Source organism: Musca vetustissima, unplaced genomic scaffold (assembly GCF_032173495.1).
Source record: "Musca vetustissima isolate MV318-11 ecotype Yass unplaced genomic scaffold, APGP_CSIRO_Mvet_v1 utg27460, whole genome shotgun sequence".
Lineage (NCBI taxonomy): Eukaryota > Metazoa > Arthropoda > Insecta > Diptera > Muscidae > Musca > Musca vetustissima.
In genome coordinates, this window is record NW_026876195.1 from 53,489 (window position 1) to 77,866 (window position 24,378).

Sequence of the window (24,378 nt, forward strand, 5' to 3'; positions counted from 1 at the left end):
ACAAGCACAAAAATAGAGTTTTGAGAGGGAAAGCCAAACAGAAGAAAACAAAATAAAAAAGAAGAGTTTAAACAAAAACATTTTATTTAACCTTTGAATTTTACGTTTTGTTGCCAAAATTCTGCGAAAAATGAGTTTTTCCAGCGACGAAGTAAACTTTTTAGTTTATCGATATTTACAGGAATCTGGTGAGTTGTGTGTGGAATTTTCCTAGCACTCGCGTTCGACACCAATACTAACACATGTATTTATTTTGGATTGCTTCTGCCATTCCTTGTAGGATTTTCACATTCAGCTTTTGTATTTGGCATTGAATCCCATATCTCACAGAGTAATATCAATGGAGCTCTAGTGCCACCTGCTGCATTGCTGACAATACTGCAGAAGGGTCTTTTGTATACAGAAGTTGAATGGTCTGTAGGTGAGGATGGTGTGCCCGTACGTCCCATAGAAAGCCTCAGTCTTATAGATGCAGTTATGCCGGAAGCGAAACCGCCGGTTTCATCGATTAAATCTGAACCCGGCAAAGGAGGAAATGGTGGGAGTGATAATTCGGCGGCGAGCAGTACAACGGCAACTGGCGGGTCGTCGTCGGGCAATAATGTCAAATCTGAGGTTAAAACAGAAAGTAATTCCAATGCAGCTGGTACAAATGCAAATGCCACGGGAACAGCAGCGGCAGCTGCATCGGGCGGAGAGAATACAGAAACAGACAGTGGTGCAGCTGCTAGTGCCACAGTAGGTGGTTCACCAGCTGGTACCAGTGGTACGGCGGGGGGAAGTGCAGCAACATCAGGTTCGACAACTACTGCCGGTGAGGATAAGAAACCAGATATTGCTGCTAGTAGTTCAACAACCAATACAGCTGATGATAATGCATCGACCTCGTCTACAAATGGTAGTTCCAGCAACAATGCCTCTAATGATGCCTCCGCTTCTGCAACCGGTACGGGGCCAGCGGCAACCTCACGAACAGCCACACCCACAACAACAGCGCAAACAGGTTCAGCTGGTGGTGCTGGGTCAACACCGGGTGGAGGAGCTGCCACATCGGCACCTACTTCAGCTCTTGGATCGTCACCAGCAGCTACCACTGCCGGTGGAGCTGAGCCCATGGACATTGATGCCGCCATTGAAATACCAGCATCAAAAGCTACTGTATTGCGTGGTCACGAAAGTGAAGTATTTATTTGTGCTTGGAATCCAAGTCGTGATTTATTGGCTAGTGGTTCAGGAGATAGCACGGCGCGTATATGGGATATGTCCGATGCCATGGCTTCGCCCAATCAATTGGTGTTGCGTCATTGTATACAGAAGGGAGGAGCTGAGGTGCCCAGTAACAAAGATGTTACTTCATTGGATTGGAATGTGAGTAGGAAACAATTTTTTATTAAAATGAAATGTACATTAATAATATCGATATCTCCAGTGTGATGGTACTCTCTTGGCCACTGGCAGCTATGATGGTTTTGCACGCATCTGGAAAACTGATGGCAGTTTGGCCTCAACTCTGGGTCAACACAAAGGCCCTATATTTGCCTTAAAATGGAATAAGCGTGGTAATTATATTCTCTCAGCCGGTGTAGACAAAACCACAATTATTTGGGATGCATCGACTGGCCAGTGTACACAACAGTTTTCATTCCACAATGCCCCAGCTTTAGATGTGGACTGGCAAACAAATAATTCCTTTGCCTCATGTAGTACTGATCAACGAATTCATGTGTGCCGACTAGGTTCCGATGTACCCATCAAAACCTTTAAGGGACACACAAACGAGGTTAATGCCATTAAATGGTGCCCGCAGGGTAAACTGTTGGCCTCCTGCTCCGATGATATGACTTTGAAGATTTGGTGTATGAATCGTGACAAATGTTGCCATGATTTACAGGCACATTCCAAGGAAATTTATACCATTAAATGGTCGCCGACTGGACCGGGTACACAAAATCCCAATACAAATTTGCTATTGGCTTCGGCATCATTCGATTCGACGGTACGTCTATGGGATGTTGAGCGGGGTATGTGCATACACACACTGACTAAGCACACAGAGCCCGTGTATTCGGTGGCATTTTCACCGGATGGCAAATATTTGGCATCGGGTAGTTTTGATAAGTGCGTACACATTTGGAGTACCCAAAATGGTAATTTGGTACATAGTTATAAGGGAACTGGTGGAATATTTGAAGTATGTTGGAATTCGAAGGGCACAAAGGTGGGTGCCAGTGCTTCGGATGGTAGTGTTTTTGTATTGGATCTTAGAAAGTTCTGATCGACAACGGTAGCAGCAGCAACAGCGAGCTCTTCTACAAGCGGCGGCACCACCGCCACAACTGGTGGTTTCTTTTAGAATATTCTGTTGTTCGGGGGGTGGTGATGTATTTTTTAAACACATTGAACTTTATAGTTTTTTTTTTTTTAATTTTAATTTCTTAAAACATAAAAATACAAGTAATAAGAACTATGTTTTGCATACAAACACATTTCGTAGATCATAAGTATGAATGTAAGGATTTTTGCTGCGGAAAATCATTTCATTTTTGAAGTTATGGCTATCCTCCCTTCTTCGTATAATAAATATATATTTAAGTATGGTATAGCAATTTATTGTCTCCACGTTCCCTCCCCTCCTTCGACGATGACTGTATTTTGCATTATTGTTTTGTTTTTGCCCCTTCTTTCATTTAAAATTTAGATTTTCTTTTGGTTTAAGTAACTGAGTTGCTTTTGAAACCCATCTTGAAATGTATGCTATGTTTTTTTGTATTGTTTAAGCATCTCTAATATTAATAATAATACGACGCATTTTAATTTATACAATGCTATTTAGAGCCCTTTCGTTCTGCTCAATATCCAATAATTACAACAACAACAAAATGTATCCTTAATATAAACAAAAATTTAATATTTGTAATGGAAACAACAAATTGGCTGAGTAAGAAAATAAAACGAAAAGAAAGTAATACGATAAAAAATACACACACATACTTTAATTTATAAATTAAATTTGAAAACTAATGCAATAAATTCTCTTGCAGAAAATATAAATATTTTTTTGAATAACATTTTAAGGTGTGGATTTGTAAAGAATATTTTTGGAAGAACTTTGAAAGGCGTGGATTTTTAAATATTTTCAAGGGTCTTTAGATACTCTATGAGTGGATTTTTTTTAATATTTTGTCAAAGGATTTTAGATGCTATAGGTGTGGATTTTTTTAATAATTTTTCAAAGGACTTAGATGCTCTAGGCGTGTTTTTTTTAAAATTTTTCAAAGATCTTTAGATGCTCTAGGCGTGGATTTTTTTAAATATTTTTTTAAAGGACTTGAAATTCTCCAGGCGTGTATATTGTTAAATATTTTTTCAAAGGACTTTAGATTCTCCAGGCGTGGAAATTGTTAAATATTTTTTCAAAGGACTTTAGATTCTCCAGGCGTGGAAATTGTTAAATATTTTTTCAAAGGACTTTAGATGCTGTATGAGTGGGTTTTTTTCAAAAGTATTTCTAAATATTTTTTCTAGGCTTTTTTAAATATTTTTGAGGACTTTTAAAGGCGAGGTTTTTTTACATATTTTTCAAAGGACTTCGGTTCTTTTTTTAAAGCTCGACGGACCACAGTCCGTTTTTGGGAGTTTTTTTGCGCGTGGATTTTTTTTAAATATTTGTTCGAAGTACTTCAGTCCCTTCTTGAAGACTTTAAAAGGGGCGAATTTTCCCTTTTCGAGGAATTTTTTCAAGGACTTTTTTCAAAAAAAAACTTCAGTCCTTTTTGAGAACATTTAAAGGCGCGAATTTTTGAAGATATTTTTTCGAAAGTCTTCAGTCCTTTTTTGAGAGCTTTTAAAGGCGTGAATTTTTTTTAAATATTTTTTCAAAGGACCTCAGTCCTTTTTTGAGAGTTCTTAAAGGCGTAATTTTTTTAATTTTAAAAGAATATTTTTTTAAGAACTTTTAGGTTTTGATTTGGAAAACGTTTAAAGACGAGGATTTTGAAAGAATACCTTTAAAGAAAATTTAAAGCGAGGATTTTGAAAGCATACTTTTTGATGATCTTTTAAAAAATTAATATTTTTCAGAAGAATAGATTTTCATCAAACGCCATGTGTTGTTTAACTCAAACTTCAAGCATTCCAATGAATGGTCTAAGGCTCTATAACCTACTACTCTATAACCTACTTTCTTGACAACAGTTCAAACATCTAATATTTTTTTAATTGATGCCTTTAGATCGATCCTTCAAATGCCTGGGGTACCCTTTTAGGTTATTACTTATTCGAAAACTTGAAAGATAATACCACAAATATTTTTTGTAAATAAACATATATTTGAGAATAATAAATTTTTTTATGAAAAACTACAACTACTTAAAAATCTACACAACTATCCAAAAATCGCTCCTTTAGCAGGCGACATTGTTCTCTCTTAACTTCTCCATCTTTGGTGGTACCTTTGAAGAATTTCGTTAATTTTGGACCAGCATATTTTGGTTTTTCGGAATCGGGTTCATCAAATTCCATATCATATGCCTTGTCGGCCAGAGCATTTTCCGCCGTGGACCAACTAAATCGCACCAGCCGTGGAAAACCAAATACCAAATCAATATTTTCCGACAGGAAACGCTTTGTAACCGGATCACCAGGATAACCGCTACCAAAATCATTTGATTTAAGTGTTAAACCTTCAGGAAATTGCCAAACCTTTAGAGCATGATCACGACTAACTTTGGCACAAATACTAGCCGCCGAAACAATGGGATATGTCGAATCAGCTTTTTTCGCAACAGTTATTTTAAATTGTGGGAAAATCGCTTGTAATTTTGCTTGATATTTTTCGGGTGGACCCACCGTATCGACATAGACTTCGGCAATATTAACACCATGATCAACGGCAGCGTGTATCAAGCCAATGGCCGAATTCATGGACACCTCATTCAGCGAACACTTTGCCCGCCGAAACATACTCGTACTAATCACATTTGGTGAGATGATTTCAACGGCCCATCCAATACATGTATTGGCATATTCCTTGGTATTAATGTCATCGAATATGATATCACGTTTCTCCTCGGTCAATTGTTTGGAATCGGCACAACCTAAATCAATTAGGGCTTGTTTACTCGTGATTGGACAGAAGGCAATGCCATATACCATAGGTCCCAGCACTGGACCTCGACCAGCTTCATCAACACCCAGCATACACGGCTCATCTTTACACACTTGTGGTATATCGGAAAAGTACACCGTATTTCTGGCATTATCCTTGGAGGCAATAAATGGTCCCAGTGATTTAAGTGAATTTATTTTATCAATACCTTCTATAGTTTCTTCGTTTTCTTTTTCACTCTCATTTTCTTCATTATTGATGGTATCGTTAATTGGTTCTTCTTTGATTTTAATCTTTTTCGGAGGCATTTTTCTTGTTTAAATTTGAGGTACAAATTAATATTAAAATGCAAAATAATTCGGCTACTTTGCAAATCGACTTCCTTTGGCGAATTTTAATTGACCAATTGCGCCTTTTTGTCTGTTTACATTTGGTGTGTTGTTATGCTTCTTCTTAATTGTGTTTAGTCACTCTCCACGAATGGTTATCACATTCACAGTTGATATATTGTGTCAAATGTGCAACATTTTCTGCAGCGTATGGTTATACGCTTTGGACACAATGAATGGTTATACGCTTTAGACAATGAAAAAGTGTTTGGCAATTAAAAAAATAGGTTTCAATTAGTCTGCTTTTCCACAGGCAAATTTTTATTTGGCAAATACTGAGTTTGTAGGGGAGAGGGTTGCGAGGAAGAAAAACAAAAATTTGCCTGTTCAGAATTTGCCGTACACGCAAATTCTGCTTTGCTCTGTTCGTTGAAAACAATTTTGTTGACATTTCCTTTTGAACCTATTCGCTTTTCTGACACACAGCCGGCTTTTGTTTACAAACCTGTTGCTTTAATTTGTGCAAGTGAAATTTAAATTTTAATTTTTGCAATTTATATAATAAAATATATAAAAAATAAATAAGATATTAAAAAATCTTAAAAAAGCAAACACTTTTGACGTTTAATTTCTTTCTTTTGTATTTTGATTCGCGAATTTGGCAAAGAAAAATTTGCTAATGGAAAAGCAAGCGATAATTTCAAAAGAGAAAACAAAAAAATTGCCAAATAAAAATTTGCCTGTGGAAAAGCGGACTTAGACAAATTGAAAATGTTATTAAATGACGTTACAATATCATTATTTTTGAGTCATGGGTTATGACACGTGAGATTTTAATCATATTTGTTTTAAACGAGATTTATAAAATATTTTTCAAGAATATTTTTACTGAAGCACATTTCAACTTTTTCGCATATTAAAAAGGGCTCGCCCTTTTCGGTATGTTGAGATCAAGGTATATTTAATAAGGTAGCCGCATCGGCCCAGCAGTTGTTGCAAATAAATGTCAAAAATGTTATTGTAATTGGAACCAAAAGATTAAAAAATAAAATTATAAATGAAAATCTCCGAATTTTGAAGAGCTTGTTTGGCAATATTTTTCATAACATTTTCTACAAGAATTTGTGTAAAAAAATCTAGTCAATCTGTTTGTTTTGGCAAAATATTTTTGACATATCAAAATACAACAACCGTTGTTGTTGTAGAAATTCGCCGATGAGGCTACCTTGTATATCTACCTTGCTCCTGATCGTACCATGGGTTTCATGATGGTGGTTTTTGGTAACTAAGTGTTTCTTTTACTGCAGTTGAATAGGGAGTAGGCAGTTCTCTGCCATTGAGATGCTTGAATCTGGTGCTGCTAACTGCCATGTTTTTTGCTACGGCGAAGTCAGTCAACCTCATGCCGATGTCTGAGGCCATAAATATCTTCCCTTCCTTTTGACTCATCTGTGATAAAAATTTTAAAATTATTCGCTACCGGAATTTGAATACTTGCTTCTGTATCTCATATATATTTCCGACCAATTTCAACCGATTGGTGCATCAAATACCCTACCTGCTTGTTCGATTGCGCTGTGTTTCAGCATACCGAATGATGTATTTTATACATTTATTTTTAAATGTTATTGTGTTTTATTCTGATCAATGACAAAAAAATGGATTAACCCCAGAAAATAATCTTCGATAAACGAAAATGCAAAAATATTATCGTTACTTATGGTGTTTCTACACGATATGTATTTTACATATGTGCTGTCACTTTTTTACATATGGAAATCGAACTCGTCATGTGAAACATACGGAAATTTCAATGTGTCAAAACGATATGCAATTACATATGTATTTTTTTCCGAATAGGACGCGCTCTATTTTCGTATGTGAAACATAAGGAAATCAGCTGTTTGAATGAAACACATTGTTGGAAGAAAATATTTCAATTGCAAGTCATAGAAAAGGATGAGAAGGCAACAATTACAAATTATTATTTCGTTTGTAGGTGTTTAATAAAAAAAATGATGTTGATTTAAGAAAAAATAAAAGTGTTTTTTTGTTTATAGGTTATGTCATATGTAAAATACATATGCCGATTTGAACACAAAAATAAATGTTTTGTGTACACTGCTAATTTTGACACACATAAGGAATTACATATGGATGAAAAAGTGACAGCACATATGTAAAATACATATCGTGTAAAAACACCATTACAATCCTTACAATGGTGCCATGGTACAATTATAAAAGGTAACAGCAAATCCCAGCTGATTTGATTCCAACGTAATACTAGTGTCAATATGAATTTGACAAATTATGTTTTTAAAAATCGGCCAACAGGAAAATTGGGAACGCATACAATTTGAAATTGTTCTTTATTAAATGTGCTCCTGTATTCAATTTACTCAATCTGCCTGCTGGGAAAGTTTGAGGAAGCAAATCTTTATTCAAGGAATAACTCGCTATTCCCAGCATTTTCATATGTGTTACACATATATATGGCAATGGCTCAATTATAGGAAAGATGTGGAAGCGATAGAAATATAAATTTGATAGATTTTCATTCATGTTTTTCAATTTTTATTTTGAGGATTCGAAAATATTTCATTTTCAAAATAAAAATAATTTGATGATAATTTGTTTATTTGTTTACATTTTTCTGTCAAAATAAAAAAATTTGAGTTGACACTAGTAGAACTTACAAAAACAAATTTCCATGTGGTTGTTGTATCGTTTTTTGTACAACAACACTTGCTGTTACCTTCTATTATTATACCATGCAATGGTGCCCAAATATCCTTGATATCAAATTCGGAACTTCAAATGTCTTCATCTCGAAAAATATTGATTTTTAACTTAGCACTTCAACAGCTTTCATTTAATACCATTTTTTTTTTTGTAAGAATTAAATATTTTTCATCACACCATTATAATAATGTTTATTAACAAATAACCCTAAAACGTCATGCGCCATACGTCGCCGTTTAGTTTCGCAACGTCAATGTAAATGCACAGTTGATAATTGTGTGAGTATTTTTCTAACGGATTGCGACAAACTTCACTCTGGTTTTCTTCTCTTTCCTTTCTTTCCGGTTTAGGACTCTGTGAAGTGTGCTTGTTCTCGATTTCGAGCTAAGGCCAAATTTTAGAAAAACTAAACATTTAATTTTTGGCAACTTGCACCAATTATTAAATAAAAAACAAACTAAAACAACATGTCAACCACTGCTGAACTCGCTTGCGTCTATGCTTCCCTCATCTTGGTCGATGATGATGTAGCCATCACTGTAAGTATAATAACAACAACAGTGACAGTATTCCAAAGAACAAAAAAAAATGACAACAAAGAAAATCCCTGAAAATCAGGGAGATCGCTGAATGAAAACACCAATTTGGAATGCTGCTGCAACACAGGGATTATAATTATTAATTTTGTTTTTGTCTTCCTTTTGTAGGGTGAAAAAATCTCGACTGTCTTGAAGGCCGCCAACGTTGATGTTGAACCTTACTGGCCCGGTTTGTTCGCCAAGGCTTTGGAAGGTGTCAATGTTAAGGATTTGATCACCGCCATCGGATCCGGTGCTGGCGCTGCCCCAGCTGCTGCTGCTCCCGCCGCCGGCGGTGCTGCCCCAGCTGCTGCTGAAGCCAAAAAGGAAGAAAAGAAGAAGGAAGAAGAACCCGAAGAGTCCGATGACGATATGGGCTTTGCTCTCTTCGATTAAACTGGACGACACAATGGTTTGTTTTGTTTTTACCACCATCAACAAAAACAACAACAAGAACAGAAAAAACGAAATGCTGCTTTTTTATACCATTTATACGAAAAGTGTATTTGATGTTATGATATAGACGCCCCCAACGTAAGAGTGAAACAACAGGACGTGGTTTTTTAGAAGATTTTGTACACGTTTTAATGTACAAAAATATATTTAAAAACAAATAAAAAAGTAACATTTTGGTTTTTTTATGAAAAAAAAAATGTAAATGATTTGAGTGTTATTTTTTTATTTTGAAGGACGGTCGTAAATTTAGCAATGGAATGCAGTTGGGATGACCTGTTGATTGTTTGGAAATTTGTTTTGGGGATATTTAAAGGTATTTATTTTAAAGGAATATTTAAGGCCTTGGTTGATTTATGTTAGGAAAAGCCTACTGTCAATGTCTTCTCAGCAGTAGGTGGAACTTGTTGATTGAAAGTTTATTAAGGGCAAGGTATATTTAATAAGGTAGCCTCATCGGCCCAGCTGTTGGTGCATATGTCCAAAATGTTTTAATGTAGAACCAAAAATTTAAAAAACATGATTATAAATGAAAATCTCCTAATATTTAAGAGCTTTTTGGCAATACTTTAATTAAAATTTTCAATAAGAATTTGTGTAAAAAATCTTATGAATCTGTTGGTTTTGGCAAAATATTTTTGACATCAAAATACAACAACCGATGTTTGTTGTGGAAATTCGTCTATGCGGCTACCTTACTGAATATACCATGATTAAGGGGGAAAACACATACGAGGATTCAGGCCTGCCCTGTTATGTCGGCTCCGTATGAATTGTCAATTTATAAGGAAAGATCAGAGTCAAACATGAATTTGGATACCGTTCTCCTTTATTCTTTTACAACAAAAGAAGCCAACTTAACATCCCAATCCTGAAAATCCTCTCATGTGTATTTAAAAAATCCTTAAGGGTATTTAACGTCAAGGACATGGTCCATCTTTGATTTATGTTAGGACTTGCAAAAAAAATACAAAATTGTGAGTTGTTAAACAGGCATTCGGTGCGTTTCTTTATTCAAGATTGGAGGAACATTCTTTACGGAATTGCTATTTACGATTGTGTTGAATATTTTCATTCAAGACTTTTAATTGTGCAAGATACTCCCTTTATAGAGTCAAATAAACTTCCATTTTTTTTGTCTACCGTAACAAACACTGCATTCCATTACTAATTTTTCAACCTCATCCATTCTTTGTATCCAAAATATGTCAGCTACTGTGCATTCCACATCATACAATTATTTCATCCAGCACCTTTGCAATTTCACGCAATGTTTCACCATTCAGCTCCCTGACACCCAGACCAATCATAAATTCATGCGGGCAATTATTCAATTTCGATCGATTCACCAGAAATTGAATACCACTACGGGTTTCATCACGATCCGCTCCAAAATTACAGGCAATTGTTATCGGCACCGACATATGAAATTGTGGATGATTTATGGGTCCCTGTATGGCCAGTGGTGCTCCATCATTTCGCTTCAAATCAAATTGTACACTGTACATATTTGGCACCCGGCCATACTGAGTGATCAGCAAAAACCATTTATTGGCAAAGGCATGAAAAACAAATTCCGTATCGACGCCATTTATTTTGCACGACAATTGTTTGTCGAAACCATTATTTTTCCCCGAAGAAATGCACATTTCTCTCGTTAATTTAGTTTTTTCTTATTGGAATTCACACGTTTGTTTTGTTTTTATTTATTTATTTTTCTTTTTTGCCGTGTCACAGAAAGCTAAACGGATTTTTGCAGGGAAATGTCAAATGGTCGATTTCGATAACAAGTCGATAATAGAAATGTTCGATTGTTGTTTAAATTGTTTTTTTTAAACGAGGCACATAATTTTCGGAGTTGTGCATGTATTTTATGATGGAAAATCATTACTTTTTGCAAAAAAAGGATTTAAAATCATATGATATGGACCGGAATTTTAAAAATCACTAAGGCAATATGGGTATCAAATGAAAGCTGTTGTGAACTGCTGATTTTAAAATCAATAAAGAATTGAAATAAGACATATGGGTATCAAATGAATGCTGTTTATTATTCGGATTATTTTTAAAATTAATATTTTTCATATGGCAGTTCGAATGATGGTCATTGAAATAAAAAAAAATGTATAAAAGGATATTTGGGATTAAAAACCAATTTTTGACACACATGCATTTGTAGTGACTTGTTGATTGTTTGGAAATTTATTTAGGGGAATATTTAAAGTTAAGGCCAAGGTGTATTTAATAAGGTGTATGCATCAGCTACAACTAAAATTTTAAAAATGTTATAGAGAAATAAAGATGTTGACAATTAGCTAAAAGGAAGAACAAAAATAAATTAATAATAACGCACCATATTGAAGAATTAAATGAAAATAATTTTTCAGAAGTCATAACGAGAATAAATTTTGCTGTTCCGAAGGACTTGGGTGCAGACATATTTATAGAGATTAAAAAATAACTTTACAAAATGTTAAGGGCTATGAAGGAGTATTTTGCAAAGCTTCTGGATCAAATAGTGGCCGTGAAGAAGATATCCGTGAACCAATAGCAAATGACGGTATAGAGTGTATACCCCCTAGCCAAGATGAGGTCAGAATAGCAATAAATAGGCTAAAGAGCATTAAAGCAGTAGGTGCCGATGGGTTACCAACCGAACTATTCAAGGCTGGTGGTCAATGCTGTCAATTTACAAAGGAATATGCATGTCAAATTTTAACTTCATTATTTTGCAATGCACAAAGGAGACAAGATGGTATGTGCCAACTATAGAGGACTTAAGAGAGAAACACATACGAGGATTCAGGCCTACCCTGTTAAGTTGGCTTCGTATGAATTGTGAATTTACATAGGAATAACAGAGTCAAAATTTTATTGATCCAATCCACTGAGAGGTATTTAATGCCATGTCTGCGTTCGGCATTCCTACAAATTTAATAGGCTATGCAGGATATCTTTAAGGTGCACAAGGTTAGCAGTTAAAGTCGGAAAGTACCTATCGGAGCCCTTTAATACCGAACGAGGATTCCGACAAGGTGACAGTTTGTCGTGTGATCTTTTTAACATCCTGCTAAAAAAGGTCATACGAGACGCAAAGATGAACAGAAATGGCACTCTGTACACCAAACAAGACATGTTACTCGCCTATGCCGATGACATCGATATAATGGGTCGAACATTGCGAGCGGTAACATCCACATTTAAACAAATTGAGAAGGGGTCTGATAAAGCTGATGGTATTAATACGCAGGACGTCCATTAGACTCGGACCAACTGTGAAACTTGAGAACTACAGCTTCGAAGTCAAAGATGTTATATACCGCCATAAATAAAACTAATGACATCAGAAGGATAGTGTTGGCCACCGGATGCTACTATGTTCTTAGTAAGCAGTTTAGAAACGAGGCCACCTCCCGTCAGACCAAACTCACACTCTACAAGACGCTGATATTACCCGTACTGTTGTATGGATCTAAAGTATGGGTACATGTGCAAGCAGATGAAGCAGCCCTTGGAATGTTTGAGAGAAAAATTCTCCGAAAGATCTATGAGCCGATCTGCGTTGAAGGTAATTATAGGTATCGAATGAACCATGAGTTGTACCATCTATTCTCGGACATTGGAATTGTCAGAGGTACCGAGCTGCAGCGACTACCTTGGCTAGGTCATGTTGTGAGAATGGATGAGGATCCATGCTTATGGCTCTCTAAATCCCTTTAAAACTCATATGCAAATCGACGAGTATTACCTTAAAAATATTCCTTAAAAATTACCCATAAAACTCTTAAGATTTCTTCAAAAATATATCTGAATAAAATTACGATTGTGCTCTTAAAATTCTTATATAAAAATTTGCTAAATGCTTAATTCTAAAATCCCCTTTCAAATATTCTTTAAAAATCCATGCTTCCGTATACATATAAAAATATGACTTTCAAAATGCATTAGTATTTAAAAATCCACGCTCATTGTTCTACAGTCCCTATACCTCTTAACTCTTCAATTCCTTAAAGATTTTTTTAACAAAAAACTTCACTATTGTTATTCTTTAAATCCCTTTAAAGTAGTCATTAACATGCACTTTAATATAATTTAAAAACTTTTTGAAAACTCCACTATTATGACTCTAACCCTTGAAATCCACGTTATTATAATTTATTTTTGTTTATTTTATTAAATATAGTAGACATTTTTCTGTTATATTTCCCTTCCAATCAGAATTAAGCCACCCACAAAAAACAATATTCCCATCTCTGCCCCACAATGTCATACGTTCAGCGTCAACATTTAACGCCAACCATATGAAGATAACGGCGTCATAAATCAACCATGGCTGAACACCACCGCACGACTTTGTTGTCTCAGCACACGGCCACTGATTTGTTTTTCAATCGCTTATGTATTGTTGTTAAGTGCGGTAGTGTTTTGCTGCTTTGCTCCGTGACGGTTAACTGTTATAATGTTATTTATGAAACTGTTATACTATCGAGTATAAAAAGTCAAAAAAAAGAAGTGAAAAAATACTAGAAAAAAATCCGAGCAAAAATATAAATAATAAAGAAAAATAAAAAAGAGAAAATCTGTGTTAAAGAAATACAATAAATTGAAATTTATTATTACATAGCCAACAAGAAAATTACACAGAGAAAACGGAAAAACGCAATTAAATCAAAAATAATAGTATATGGTCATCGGTGGAGAACGGGTAACAATAACAACACCACAATTCGAAAAGAAATCTTAACAAATAAATTTGTTAAGTGGAATAACAAATCAAAGCAACAATTGTTAATAAAATTGTTATTTGTCTTTCGCTTTGTTAGTTATACCAAAGGAATTTTGTGTGTAAATTTATCTCATTGTGTGAAAATATATTTTGTCAAAAGCCAAAACAACAAAGAAATACAAAATAAAATAATAATAAAAAATCTGCTAAAATCCTAACCATTGCAATTGCGTAAAAATATTTTGGCTGCCTATTTGGCCGTGTGAGTTGTGCAGCAGCAGCAGCGGCAGCAAAACAAGTGTTGTGTGTTGAAACGTCAAATAAGAAGAATTGTTAGTGTGTTCGTCGTCGTCGTGTACGTACGTGTGTGTGTGTCGAGTGTTTTAGAACCGTGAAGGGGTTTGCACAGAAAGAGGAAATCCGAGTTGTGAAGTAGTAGTGAGGTGGCCTTTACCTTATTTTGTTTTTTTCTCTTATTGGACCACTTGCGCTATCTCCTGTTAGAGCAGAATTGTTCCTGGCGCCAAAGAAATAAATAGCAAAAGCAAACAAAGCTACAAGAAAAGTTTTAAATTAAATTAAAAAAAGAATCTCGAAATAAATTTGAAAATTTAAAGGTGTCAAATTAAAAGTAAAGTTTTTGGTTGTTGTTGCGGTGGTTGTGGTTGTGTAAAAGTAGAATCCTTTACGTAAAAAAAGTAACCCGAAACAAAAAACAGCCTAAACATTCAGTTCGTTTTTATATATCCGACCAGTACGAAAATCAACAACACGGATACATATCGAACTGCTCATAAAGATCCCTCACCTCCGCCGGATACGGAATTTTTTGCCGAAGCCAGTTCAACCAGTGACGACGATTTCAATTATATCAGTCAAAACGGCTCCATACCGAATATCAAGCCCCTTAAGACCACCAACAATAAATTATCGACGGCTATTTTAGCAGAATCGGCATCGATAGCGCGTCATCATCGTCATCGTTCCAAGTCACCAATAACACCACCACCAACATTATCCTCCGGATCGACATCATTGACGTGTGCAATATCATCAACAACGCCATCGTCACCAACAACAACAACACCACCAACACAATTGGCAACTGCAGCCTCCATTGAGGATATTATACGTTATCGGCCAGTTGCCCCACCAACAGCCATCGGTGATTTCGCGAAAAACACCACCACCACCACCATTGGCAGCTCCAGCATCAATACCCCTAACGGCCACAACATTATTGCCAAAAACATGGCCATGGTACGCAAAAAACAAGATGACAAATATCTGGAAGCATTGCGTGAATTGATTACCACTGGCGGTGGTAATCGTCAGTGCTTCGATTGTGGACAAAAAGGACCAACATATGTCAATATGACAATTGGATCGTTTGTGTGTACACGCTGCTCGGGAGTACTGTAAGTAGATTTTGTGAAACATTTTAGAGGAAGTTTAGTATTTTTATTATTTTTAATAATTTTTTTTTTTGTTAATTTTAATAAATTTTTGTAGGAAGTATTTTATTTTAGAAGAGAGGAAGGATTTTGAAACAATTTTTTTTATTTAGCTTCAGACCTATTAACCGATTTTATGTGGTAACAAATTTTATAATTATTTAAATAATTAAAATAATTTTTATAATGTTTAATTACAGATTAGCAATAATGTTAGGTCGACTTTGAAAATAATCTATAATATACCCGATATGTAGGGGATATAACCGATCTGAAACTTTTTTTGATGTTAGAACGACAATTGCCATTCAATATCTAAATAACTTGATAAAGTCCATACTCACTTAGCACTAAATCACCTTTCCAAAGCCGAGATAACTTTCATACAGCCTCCATATTATTATCACCTTTCGATATTAAGGCAATCTGACTTTAACTTTTCGAAAGCATATTTTTTAAGTGGCGTATAGCAGCACAGACTATTACAAAATTGCCTGGGTAGAGTCATGGCGTAACAATGTGGTTAGAACCTTGATATTTAAATAAATAATTTTAATATTAATAGAGTTTAATTACAGATTTCCAATATGCGGATGTTGAAAATAGTCTATATACTTTAGATATTGAGAAAAAACCAGTATGAAATATTTTTGGATATTTTTAATACAATTCCTATCAACAAATATCTGGATAATTTGGTATAGTACATTCTGACTGACCACTAAAAACCGCTGACCTAGGCCGCACTATTTTTAATTTGCACCCATATAAATTGAGATATGTAAATCGACTTTTGACTAAACGATTATTCGACTTTTTTGTATTGAAAAGAAATCGATAATTCAATCAACTTTCGATTTTCTTCATAAATACGTAGACTAAACGATTATCTGATTTTTTTTGTATTGAAAAGAAATCGAAAGTCGATCAAAATTCGATTTTCTTCATAAATTGTTCAAAATTTACACATTCCGTAACTTTAATTCGTTTGTTGACAACAATTTTTAGTCGATTTTGCATTAATCGTTAAAAGTCGAAAATCAATTTTGAACAGGTTTGACAAAACCGAAAGATCGAAAAGTCGTCTTTTACGCTCGTCTTCGTATCCCTACATATAACGATTATTTTTCCCAAAATTATAATAGTCTGATTACTTGGAACTTTTCGAGAATATATTTTTAGAAGTATGTAGCACCACTACCATGGACCCATGCTATCTGCTTAGAATCTTGCTCGTTAGTTTAATTTTTGTAATATTAACCCGAATAGTGCTGTAATTATTTTTTTCAAAATTTGAGATGAAACTTTCTGCGTCTCTATATCATTTTTTCTCATCAGGATAATCTACAGGATCAATTTTTGGGTTGCGACCATATGGTCACACCAGCACTGCTCGGTTACAGGTGTTTTTAGATGATTTATTGATCGTCTTATGAGTGTGACCATATGGTCACGCAAGCACAGTTCGAATTAACCAAGTTTAATTACAGTTTTGTCATAATCGAAGATCGATTTTGTAAATAGGCTTTGTTTTGGTTAATATTTCATATATAAATATTTGGATCACAATTGTAATTCAAAATCAAAAGAATGTTTGGAACTACAGCTTCTGGCCAAGGCGGGATTATTTTTTTAGAGTAACTCCCATATTTCAATAGCGAAGGTATTGCGAAAATTTTCAGATTAAACTTTATTATTTAACATATTTATTTGTAGAAAAACCTGGTGAAAATTGGATCAGATTTAGATATAGACCCCACATATATGTTTTCGCCCGATTTTATATAAATGATGCGCAAAATACACAACTTTTTTCCGATTGCTACGAAATTTTGCACCATCGTACTGAACTGGGCTTAGAATGCAGTGTATTAAGTTTTGTAGAAATAAGATTTGGATATTGTTCTCATATATAATTTTGTCCGATTTCATCCAAAATGTGTCAGATTGTATTGGGTTTGGTTCGTCAAATGCCCAACGAAATAACATCAGAGGGGTCAACGATCCGAAATGAATCTTGGCCAACATATGTCACGTCAGTCACATATTAAAAAATATTTTTTTGAACCGAGCGTTAATTTTTTTAACCATATTTTTATTGTTTCGAGCGTGGATTTTAGCATTTTGAGTCTGAATTAAAAAAAAAAAATTGAGGCCAGGGTAGATTTTTTGTGTCGGGTGTGAAATTTGATTTTTATACCCTACACAACAATGTTGTCAGGGTATTATAGCTTTGTGCAGCCCCAAGAGTTTGCAACGCTGCGAAATATTGGTCCTAGATCCATCTTTAAGTATACCGATCGTCATATCTCGACAAGCTGAATCGATCTAGACATGTGTGTCCGTCCGTCCGCCTGTCCATTGTAATTTGTAAACACGATACAGGCCACAGTTATGGACCAATCCTAACGAAATTTTGCATTTAGGATGGGTTCTGGGCCATGAAGACCCCTATTGTTTTTTGGTAAAGATCGGTTAATATTTAGGTGATGAAATGGATCAACAACTTTATTTTTGTCTGATTTTCTGCTCGCTCCAGAGGCCGCAATTATGGTCCAAACATCACGAATTTTTACATGGAGAAGGACATCGGACCAAAGAATAAGCATGCCTGTTTTGATAAAAATCGGACAATATTTATCGGGTCAAATGAACCCTGACTTTTGAGAGAGAAATTACAAAATTTGTATTCCATGGCGTATGTATTTACTCGTGGAGGACATAGACCCAAGAAGTTGACAGTATATCCAAGAGGAGTGGTTGAACTTTAAATTGATACCAATTATATTGTCGTATGTAATCGGATGTGGGAGTTACAATTAAATATCTACAGGTGCTTAAGTATTCATATATTATTTACTGACCCATTACCACATTAGAGGGCGAAAATATAGCGCGGATCGCTTTGAAATTTTCTATGAGGTTCCAGTTATGGTCAAGGACAACGCCTATAATTCTCGGGGATTATCAGATAATAATATTACGATGAAGTGGACCGAAAACTTATTTTTTGGTTTTTTTGAGTCGATCTATAGGCCACAATTGAAAGCCGAACATTACAACACAACCCACGGTGAAGGAAATCTGGACAAGTAATTAGAAGGGCTGTACTGAATATTAGTAATACTAATATTTGTTGACCTCTAGACGGTCAAGAGGGTGCAAATATCGCGAAATATTGCCCAAGCTCAGAATGTAGTACCACAGAAAGTTAGATTTTCGTGTAAGTTGTGTAGTTTATCATACGGTCGGCCCCGTCCGACTATACTGCTCCGGTTTAAAATTATTTTTAGGAATTTTGAAGTGGTTAATATTTTTCCCCGAGGACCTACAATATGTTACCACAAATTACGAAACCTCCTTATTCTGTAATGGAACTTTTTAAACCCGTTTTCATTCCAGTATTGCATATTTTATTTTATCACGAGTTTTTTGTGTTTCCTTTATTGTTTGTTGTTGTTTTTGATTTTCTTTACTGCAAATACCTTTTGTTACAAACCGAATATGTTCCGGGGAACTATGCCTTGTACGTTATTATTTTTTTCTTGTTGTTGCAGCCACGTTGCAATGCAGTGAATGAATTATCCCTTGTTATTGGTGTTGTTCGTTGTTGTTGTTACTCAGCAATGTCGTCTGGTGGTCTTTGCCATTTCCAAGCGACTACTTCGAACGACTGTTTCAGCTTTTTTAGGGTTCTTTGTATGGTGAGTCATCATCATACAGTCTGGAGCAGCACAGCTGCAGTGTCATCCATGGTAGGTAGGAATGGATAAAGTCCAATGTAGCCTGCGAGTATTTTCGATAGTCTACAAGAATAAGAAAAGCAGCAGCATTATCTTGCCGATACAACACATGAATGTTAAAGGTTTTGAATTTCTTGCCGGGTTTGCAAGTAATTTTTATGTTTGTCGGTTTGTTCCTGCTGCAATTCTCCAATAGTATTTACTGGTCGTTGGCTTGAAATATTTGTTTGCCTGACGACTGCTGGGCTTCACATGGTTAGATGTTGTTGTTACTATTATGCGGTAGTGGGGTTTCTTGACTGGCTGCAGGTTTACAGGTTTGTGAAGTTATTTTCCAACGTTCTCAAAACCAAGTCATGACATTCCGGGTTCCTGAGTAGTTAGTTGTCGATCTGTTTCTATCTGTCGGAATAAATTCTCGCTCACTCACTCAATAAAGTCAATGAAGTTTAGTCGTTTGCTGCTGCTGTCATCCACGTCTTTGCTTTACTTTACATTTTCACATATTTTCCTTAAGTCATCATCCATCCATCCACTAAACCAATTCCAGTCCATCATCATTATTACGTTACCATCATCAACATCGCCATCACCACCACCATAACCATTAACCAGACTGTCATTGTACGGTGATAAATTCCTGAACTACCTCAAACGCTCTGTAAGAAAGCCATAAAAAATATGTGACCGAAGTAAACCGGAATATCAAGAAGAATGTTATGAAGTTATGAATGAGAGATGAAGAGAATGTCAAAGCTATGCACTGTGGTGTAATGAGAATTTGAATATTTTTAATAAAATATATATTTCTGAAGCCTCGATTAAAAAAAAAAAATTCTAAGTATTTAAGACAGGCGTGGATTTTTTAAAGAATATTTTTTGAGTTTATCAAAGAGGCGTGGATTTTCATTCCACAGAGTGGTGCAGGGTATTATGTCTTTGTGCATATGTTTGTAACAAAGAAAAGGAAACGAGATAGACACATAGTTTCTTTTGAGATTATGCATAGAATCACTTTTTTAAGTCGATTTATGCATGCCCGTCCGTACGTCTGTCTGTCTTTGTTAAATTGTAAACAAAGTACAGGTCGCATTTTTGATTCGAATTAGATGAAATTTGACACAGCTCATTTATTTGGCCCAAGGACGAACCCTATTGAAATTGCGAAAAATCAGTTCAGATTTAGATATAGCTCCCATATATATTTTCGTCCGATTTTAGGTAATTGGTACATCAAAGTCCCTATATATACTTCGATTTGCACGAAATTTGGCATAGCGTACTGAATTAAGTCTAGAACGATGTGTGTTAAGTTTCGTGAAAATCGGTTCACATTTAGATATAGATCCCATATATATTTTCGTCCGATTTAAGATAAATGATGCACCAAAATCACTATATATCCTCCGATTTGCATGAAATTTGGCATAGCATACTGAATTAAGTCAAGAAAGATGTGTGTTAAATATCGTGAAAATCGGTTCAGATTTAGATATAGCTGCCATATATATTATCGTCCGATTTAAGGTAAATGATGCACCAAAGTCCCTATATATTATTCCATTTGCACGAAATTTGGCAAAGCGTACTTAATTAAGTCTAGAACGATGGGTGTTAAACTTCGTGAAAATCGGTTCAGATTTAGATATAGCTGCCATATATATTTTCGTCCGATTTTAGGTAAATGGTACACCAAAGTGCCTATATATCCTCCGATTTGCACGAAATTTGGCATAGCGTTCTAAATTGAGTCTAGAACGATGTGTGTTAAATTTCGTGAAAATCGGTCCAGATTTAGATATAGCTCCCATATATATTTTCGTCCGATTTAAGATAAATGATGCACCAAATTCACTATATATCCTCCGATTTGCATGAAATTTGGCATAGCATACTGAATTAAATCAAGAAAGATGTGTGTTAAATATCGTGAAAATCGGTTCAGATTTAGATATAGCTCCCATGTATATTTTCGTCCGATTTTATGTAAATGGTGCATCAAAGTCCCTATATATCGTTCGATTTGCACGAAATTTGGCATATCGTTCTAAATTAAGTCTAAAACGATGTGTGTTATATTTCGGGAAAAACGGTTCAGATTTCAATATAGCTCCCATATATATTTTTGTCCGATTTAAGGTAAATAGTACACCAATGTCCCTATATATCGTTCGATTTGCAGGAAATTTGGCATAGCGTCCTAAATTAAATCAAGAAAGAAGTGTGTTAAATTTCGTGAAAATCGGTTCAGATTTAGATATAACTCCCATATATATTTTCGTCCGATTGAAGGTAAATGGTGCACCAATGTCCCTATATATCCTCCGATTTGCACGAAATTTGGCATAGCGTTCTAAATTGAGTCTAGAACGATGTGTGTTAAATTTCGTAAAAAACGGTCAAGATTTAGGTATAGCTCCCATATATATTTTGTCCGATTTTATGTAAATGGAGCATCAAAGTCCCTATATATCCTTCGATTTGCCCGAAATTTGAATTTATAAAAAATGACCGAATGCACAAAATATACTGAAATAAGTGTAACCTAACATGTAACAAGCTTCGATGAAATCGGTTTAGATTTCGATATTTTGCTTTAAATTTATTTACATAATTTTGTCCCATTGTAAGAAGCAACTCTATATCTGACCAAAATTTAGTATAGCTTGCAGAATGATATGTTTACTTTTCATGTTAATGGTCCTTCAAAAATGCGACTTCTGTTAGGATTCCATCTGTTGAATATACCCAAAGTGGTGAAGGGTATCATATAGTCGGCCCTGTCCGACTTTACTTCTTTCCTTACTGGTTTAAAGAATATTTTTTGAGTTTATTAAATTTCAAGGACTACAAGAGATGAGGATTTTTCAAAGGTCTACAAGGGATGAGAATTTTTTTATGTTTTCAAAGACTACAAGGGTTGAGGATTTTTTAAAGAATATTGTTTTCGAGGTCGGCAAGAGTGCATTATTATTATTTTATTTCATTTTTTTCTTCACATTTTCCTATCTCCATATGTTTGGATTATGACTCATAGATTTATTTTCATGTACGTACGTAAACTCCTTATACGAGTTCCATTACAACAACAATGAGATTATTGCACTTTTATGGTCAACAATCGATGGTGACATTTGGACGCCCAACCACTGTCATGCTGTGCTGTGTCACCATCCCATTTGGATTGTATTTTTGTGAATACTTCTTGGAAAGTTGGATAGCATGTGTGGGCGGATTAAAGCTTCTTATATATAAAAAATATAAACAAATATACTAATACAATTTTTTCAGCAAATATTGGAATAGTTTCTAGATTGTTTTAGTGTTCAAAATATTTCCAAATATGTTGAAGAATATTGTGAAAAATTGAAGATGCAAATCAGTCCTATTTGTGGAATTGTATTTGGTCTTAATTCTAAAAATTCATAATTTAATGTATAAAATTAATTTCGTTATATGGTATACAAAAAAAAAAAAAAAAAAAAATAAATAAAATAAATAAAATAAATAAATAAAATGTTCTATGAACACATTAAGGCTTATAATCGCATGTTCGTTTCACATTTAAACGCGAATCAAGAAAAAAAATAGAAAACCTAAAAGTACTTCTATTTTTGTAATTTGAGACAATTAAAAACTCGACGCATTTTTGTTAAACCCGCTTATTCACACACACAGCAGAACAATGAAAACCGGCAGGAATGTCGATTTATTCCGCTTCATTTCACATTTGGATGTTATTTTTTTATTTTAAGTATAAACGCAAAAAAAACTAATAAAGATGTAATTGCAAAATCTTATCTTGGCGAACAAAAAAATATATAGTATTTCAAATGCATACGCAGAATTCAGGCACATTTTCTTTATCAACTGATTAAAATATGCAACTGTAGTGTGAGAAATGTATTTTTTTTAATAATTAAAAAAAATAAATAATCTACATTCTTCGTAGAATGTTTTTTTTTTTTAATTAATGCATTACGGACGATCGACATGCAATTTTGGAAAGAGGTCAGCAGTTTGAGGCAATGTTGCAGCTGTCATGCACGCACAACAAATATCAATTGCAGTACTAGAGAATGTATTTCTTCACTACAACAGAAAATATCTAAACAATAGGTCTTGAAAAAATATTTTTTAAAAAATCCACGCCTTTTTGTAGTCCTCGAAAAAATGGTCTTTAAAAAATTCACGACTTTTTGTAGTCCTCGAAAAAATGGTCTTTAAAAAATCCACGCCTTTTTGTAGTCCTTGAAAAAATGTTCTTTAAAAAATCCACGCCTTTTTGTAGTCCTTGAAAAAATGTTCTTGAAAAAATCCACGCCTTTTTGTAGTCCTTGAAAAAATGTTCTTTAAAAATCCACGCCTCTTGGAGTCCCTGAAAAAATATTCTTTAAAAAATCCACGACATTTTGTAGTCCTTGAAAAAATATTCTTTAAAAAATCCACGCCTTTTTGTAGTCCTTGAAGAAATATTCTTTAAAAAATCCACGCCTTTTTGTAGTCCTTGAAAAAATATTCTTTAAAAATCCACGCTTCTTGAAGTCCCTGAAAAAATATTTTTTAAAAATCCACGCCTCTTTTAAGGTCTCCAAAAGTATTCTTTAAAAATCCACGCCTCTTTTAAGGTCTCCAAAAGTATTCTTTAAAAATCCACGCCTCTTTTAAGGTCTCCAAAAGTATTCTTTAAAAATCCACGCCTCTTTTAAGGTCTCCAAAAATATTCTTTAAAAAATCCAGGCCTTTTAGTGGCAGATATATTCTCAAACCGCCCTCCCTATGTGCTCTTCTATTCCTCTGTAGTGGCTCATTTTGAATCATCCTCAACATCATGTTCGCTTTTATTTTATTATCTTTTACCGTTCAAAGAGTGTAGCCCCCAATGATGATAGCGATGGGGAGGTCATTCTACTCATCCTCCTCTGCCAGAATTAAAAATCAACCGGTGGTGGTGACGCACACGACAAATATGGGTCATTAAACCAACAACAACAAAACGAAGATGTCATTAAAATCATGAGCAGAGCAGAGCAGAGCTCTAGGAATCGTTAGCTCACAGAGACAGCTGTAACGGTTTATTTTTAACAGCGTTTTTGTTATCAGTAGCAACCGAAAGAAAAAAAACACCCGAACTTGTAAACAGTTAATGAAAATTAACTGGAAGCTGATGATGAGGGGAGGGGAACAAAAAAAGAAGCAATTACTGGGAAACTGGAAGCGAAATTAACCCATGTTGCTAGTAA

General features: G+C 34.8%; 4 protein-coding genes across 4 annotated transcripts; 2 read left to right on the forward strand and 2 right to left on the reverse strand.

The window, feature by feature from the left end:
* Positions 1-88: 88 nt before the first annotated feature.
* On the forward strand, positions 89-2,292 carry LOC133338669 (F-box-like/WD repeat-containing protein ebi). Its single transcript, XM_061546838.1, has 3 exons — positions 89-188; positions 281-1,368; positions 1,430-2,292. Exons 1-3 carry the CDS (start codon positions 131-133, stop codon positions 2,273-2,275), a joined length of 1,992 nt encoding a protein of 663 aa, XP_061402822.1. The 5' UTR covers positions 89-130; the 3' UTR covers positions 2,276-2,292.
* A 2,075-nt stretch (positions 2,293-4,367) lies between these two features.
* LOC133338670 (ribonuclease H2 subunit A) lies at positions 4,368-5,415 on the reverse strand. The gene has a single exon (XM_061546839.1). It carries the CDS (start codon positions 5,413-5,415, stop codon positions 4,369-4,371), a length of 1,047 nt encoding a protein of 348 aa, XP_061402823.1. The 3' UTR covers position 4,368.
* A 3,085-nt stretch (positions 5,416-8,500) lies between these two features.
* LOC133338672 (large ribosomal subunit protein P1) lies at positions 8,501-9,158 on the forward strand. The gene is made up of 2 exons (XM_061546842.1): positions 8,501-8,720; positions 8,889-9,158. The coding sequence occupies exons 1-2, from the start codon at positions 8,649-8,651 to the stop codon at positions 9,153-9,155; spliced, it is 339 nt and encodes a 112-aa protein (XP_061402826.1). The 5' UTR covers positions 8,501-8,648; the 3' UTR covers positions 9,156-9,158.
* Positions 9,159-10,441: 1,283 nt separating this feature from the next.
* On the reverse strand, positions 10,442-10,861 carry LOC133338671 (uncharacterized). Its single transcript, XM_061546841.1, has one exon. The coding sequence runs from the start codon at positions 10,859-10,861 to the stop codon at positions 10,442-10,444; it is 420 nt and encodes a 139-aa protein (XP_061402825.1).
* Positions 10,862-24,378: the final 13,517 nt, after the last annotated feature.

Excerpts from the sequence above, each read along its gene's own strand:
- LOC133338669 (XM_061546838.1), top strand. The coding sequence starts at position 131 with ATGAGTTTTTCCAGCGACGAAGTAAACTTTTTAGTTTATCGATATTTA. Across the intron at positions 189-280 it reads TCGATATTTACAGGAATCTG|GATTTTCACATTCAGCTTTT; the intron begins GTGAGTTGTGTG and ends CATTCCTTGTAG. Across the intron at positions 1,369-1,429 it reads TTACTTCATTGGATTGGAAT|TGTGATGGTACTCTCTTGGC; the intron begins GTGAGTAGGAAA and ends CGATATCTCCAG.
- LOC133338670 (XM_061546839.1), bottom strand. The coding sequence starts at position 5,415 with ATGCCTCCGAAAAAGATTAAAATCAAAGAAGAACCAATTAACGATACC.
- LOC133338672 (XM_061546842.1), top strand. The coding sequence starts at position 8,649 with ATGTCAACCACTGCTGAACTCGCTTGCGTCTATGCTTCCCTCATCTTG. Across the intron at positions 8,721-8,888 it reads ATGATGATGTAGCCATCACT|GGTGAAAAAATCTCGACTGT; the intron begins GTAAGTATAATA and ends TTCCTTTTGTAG.
- LOC133338671 (XM_061546841.1), bottom strand. The coding sequence starts at position 10,861 with ATGTGCATTTCTTCGGGGAAAAATAATGGTTTCGACAAACAATTGTCG.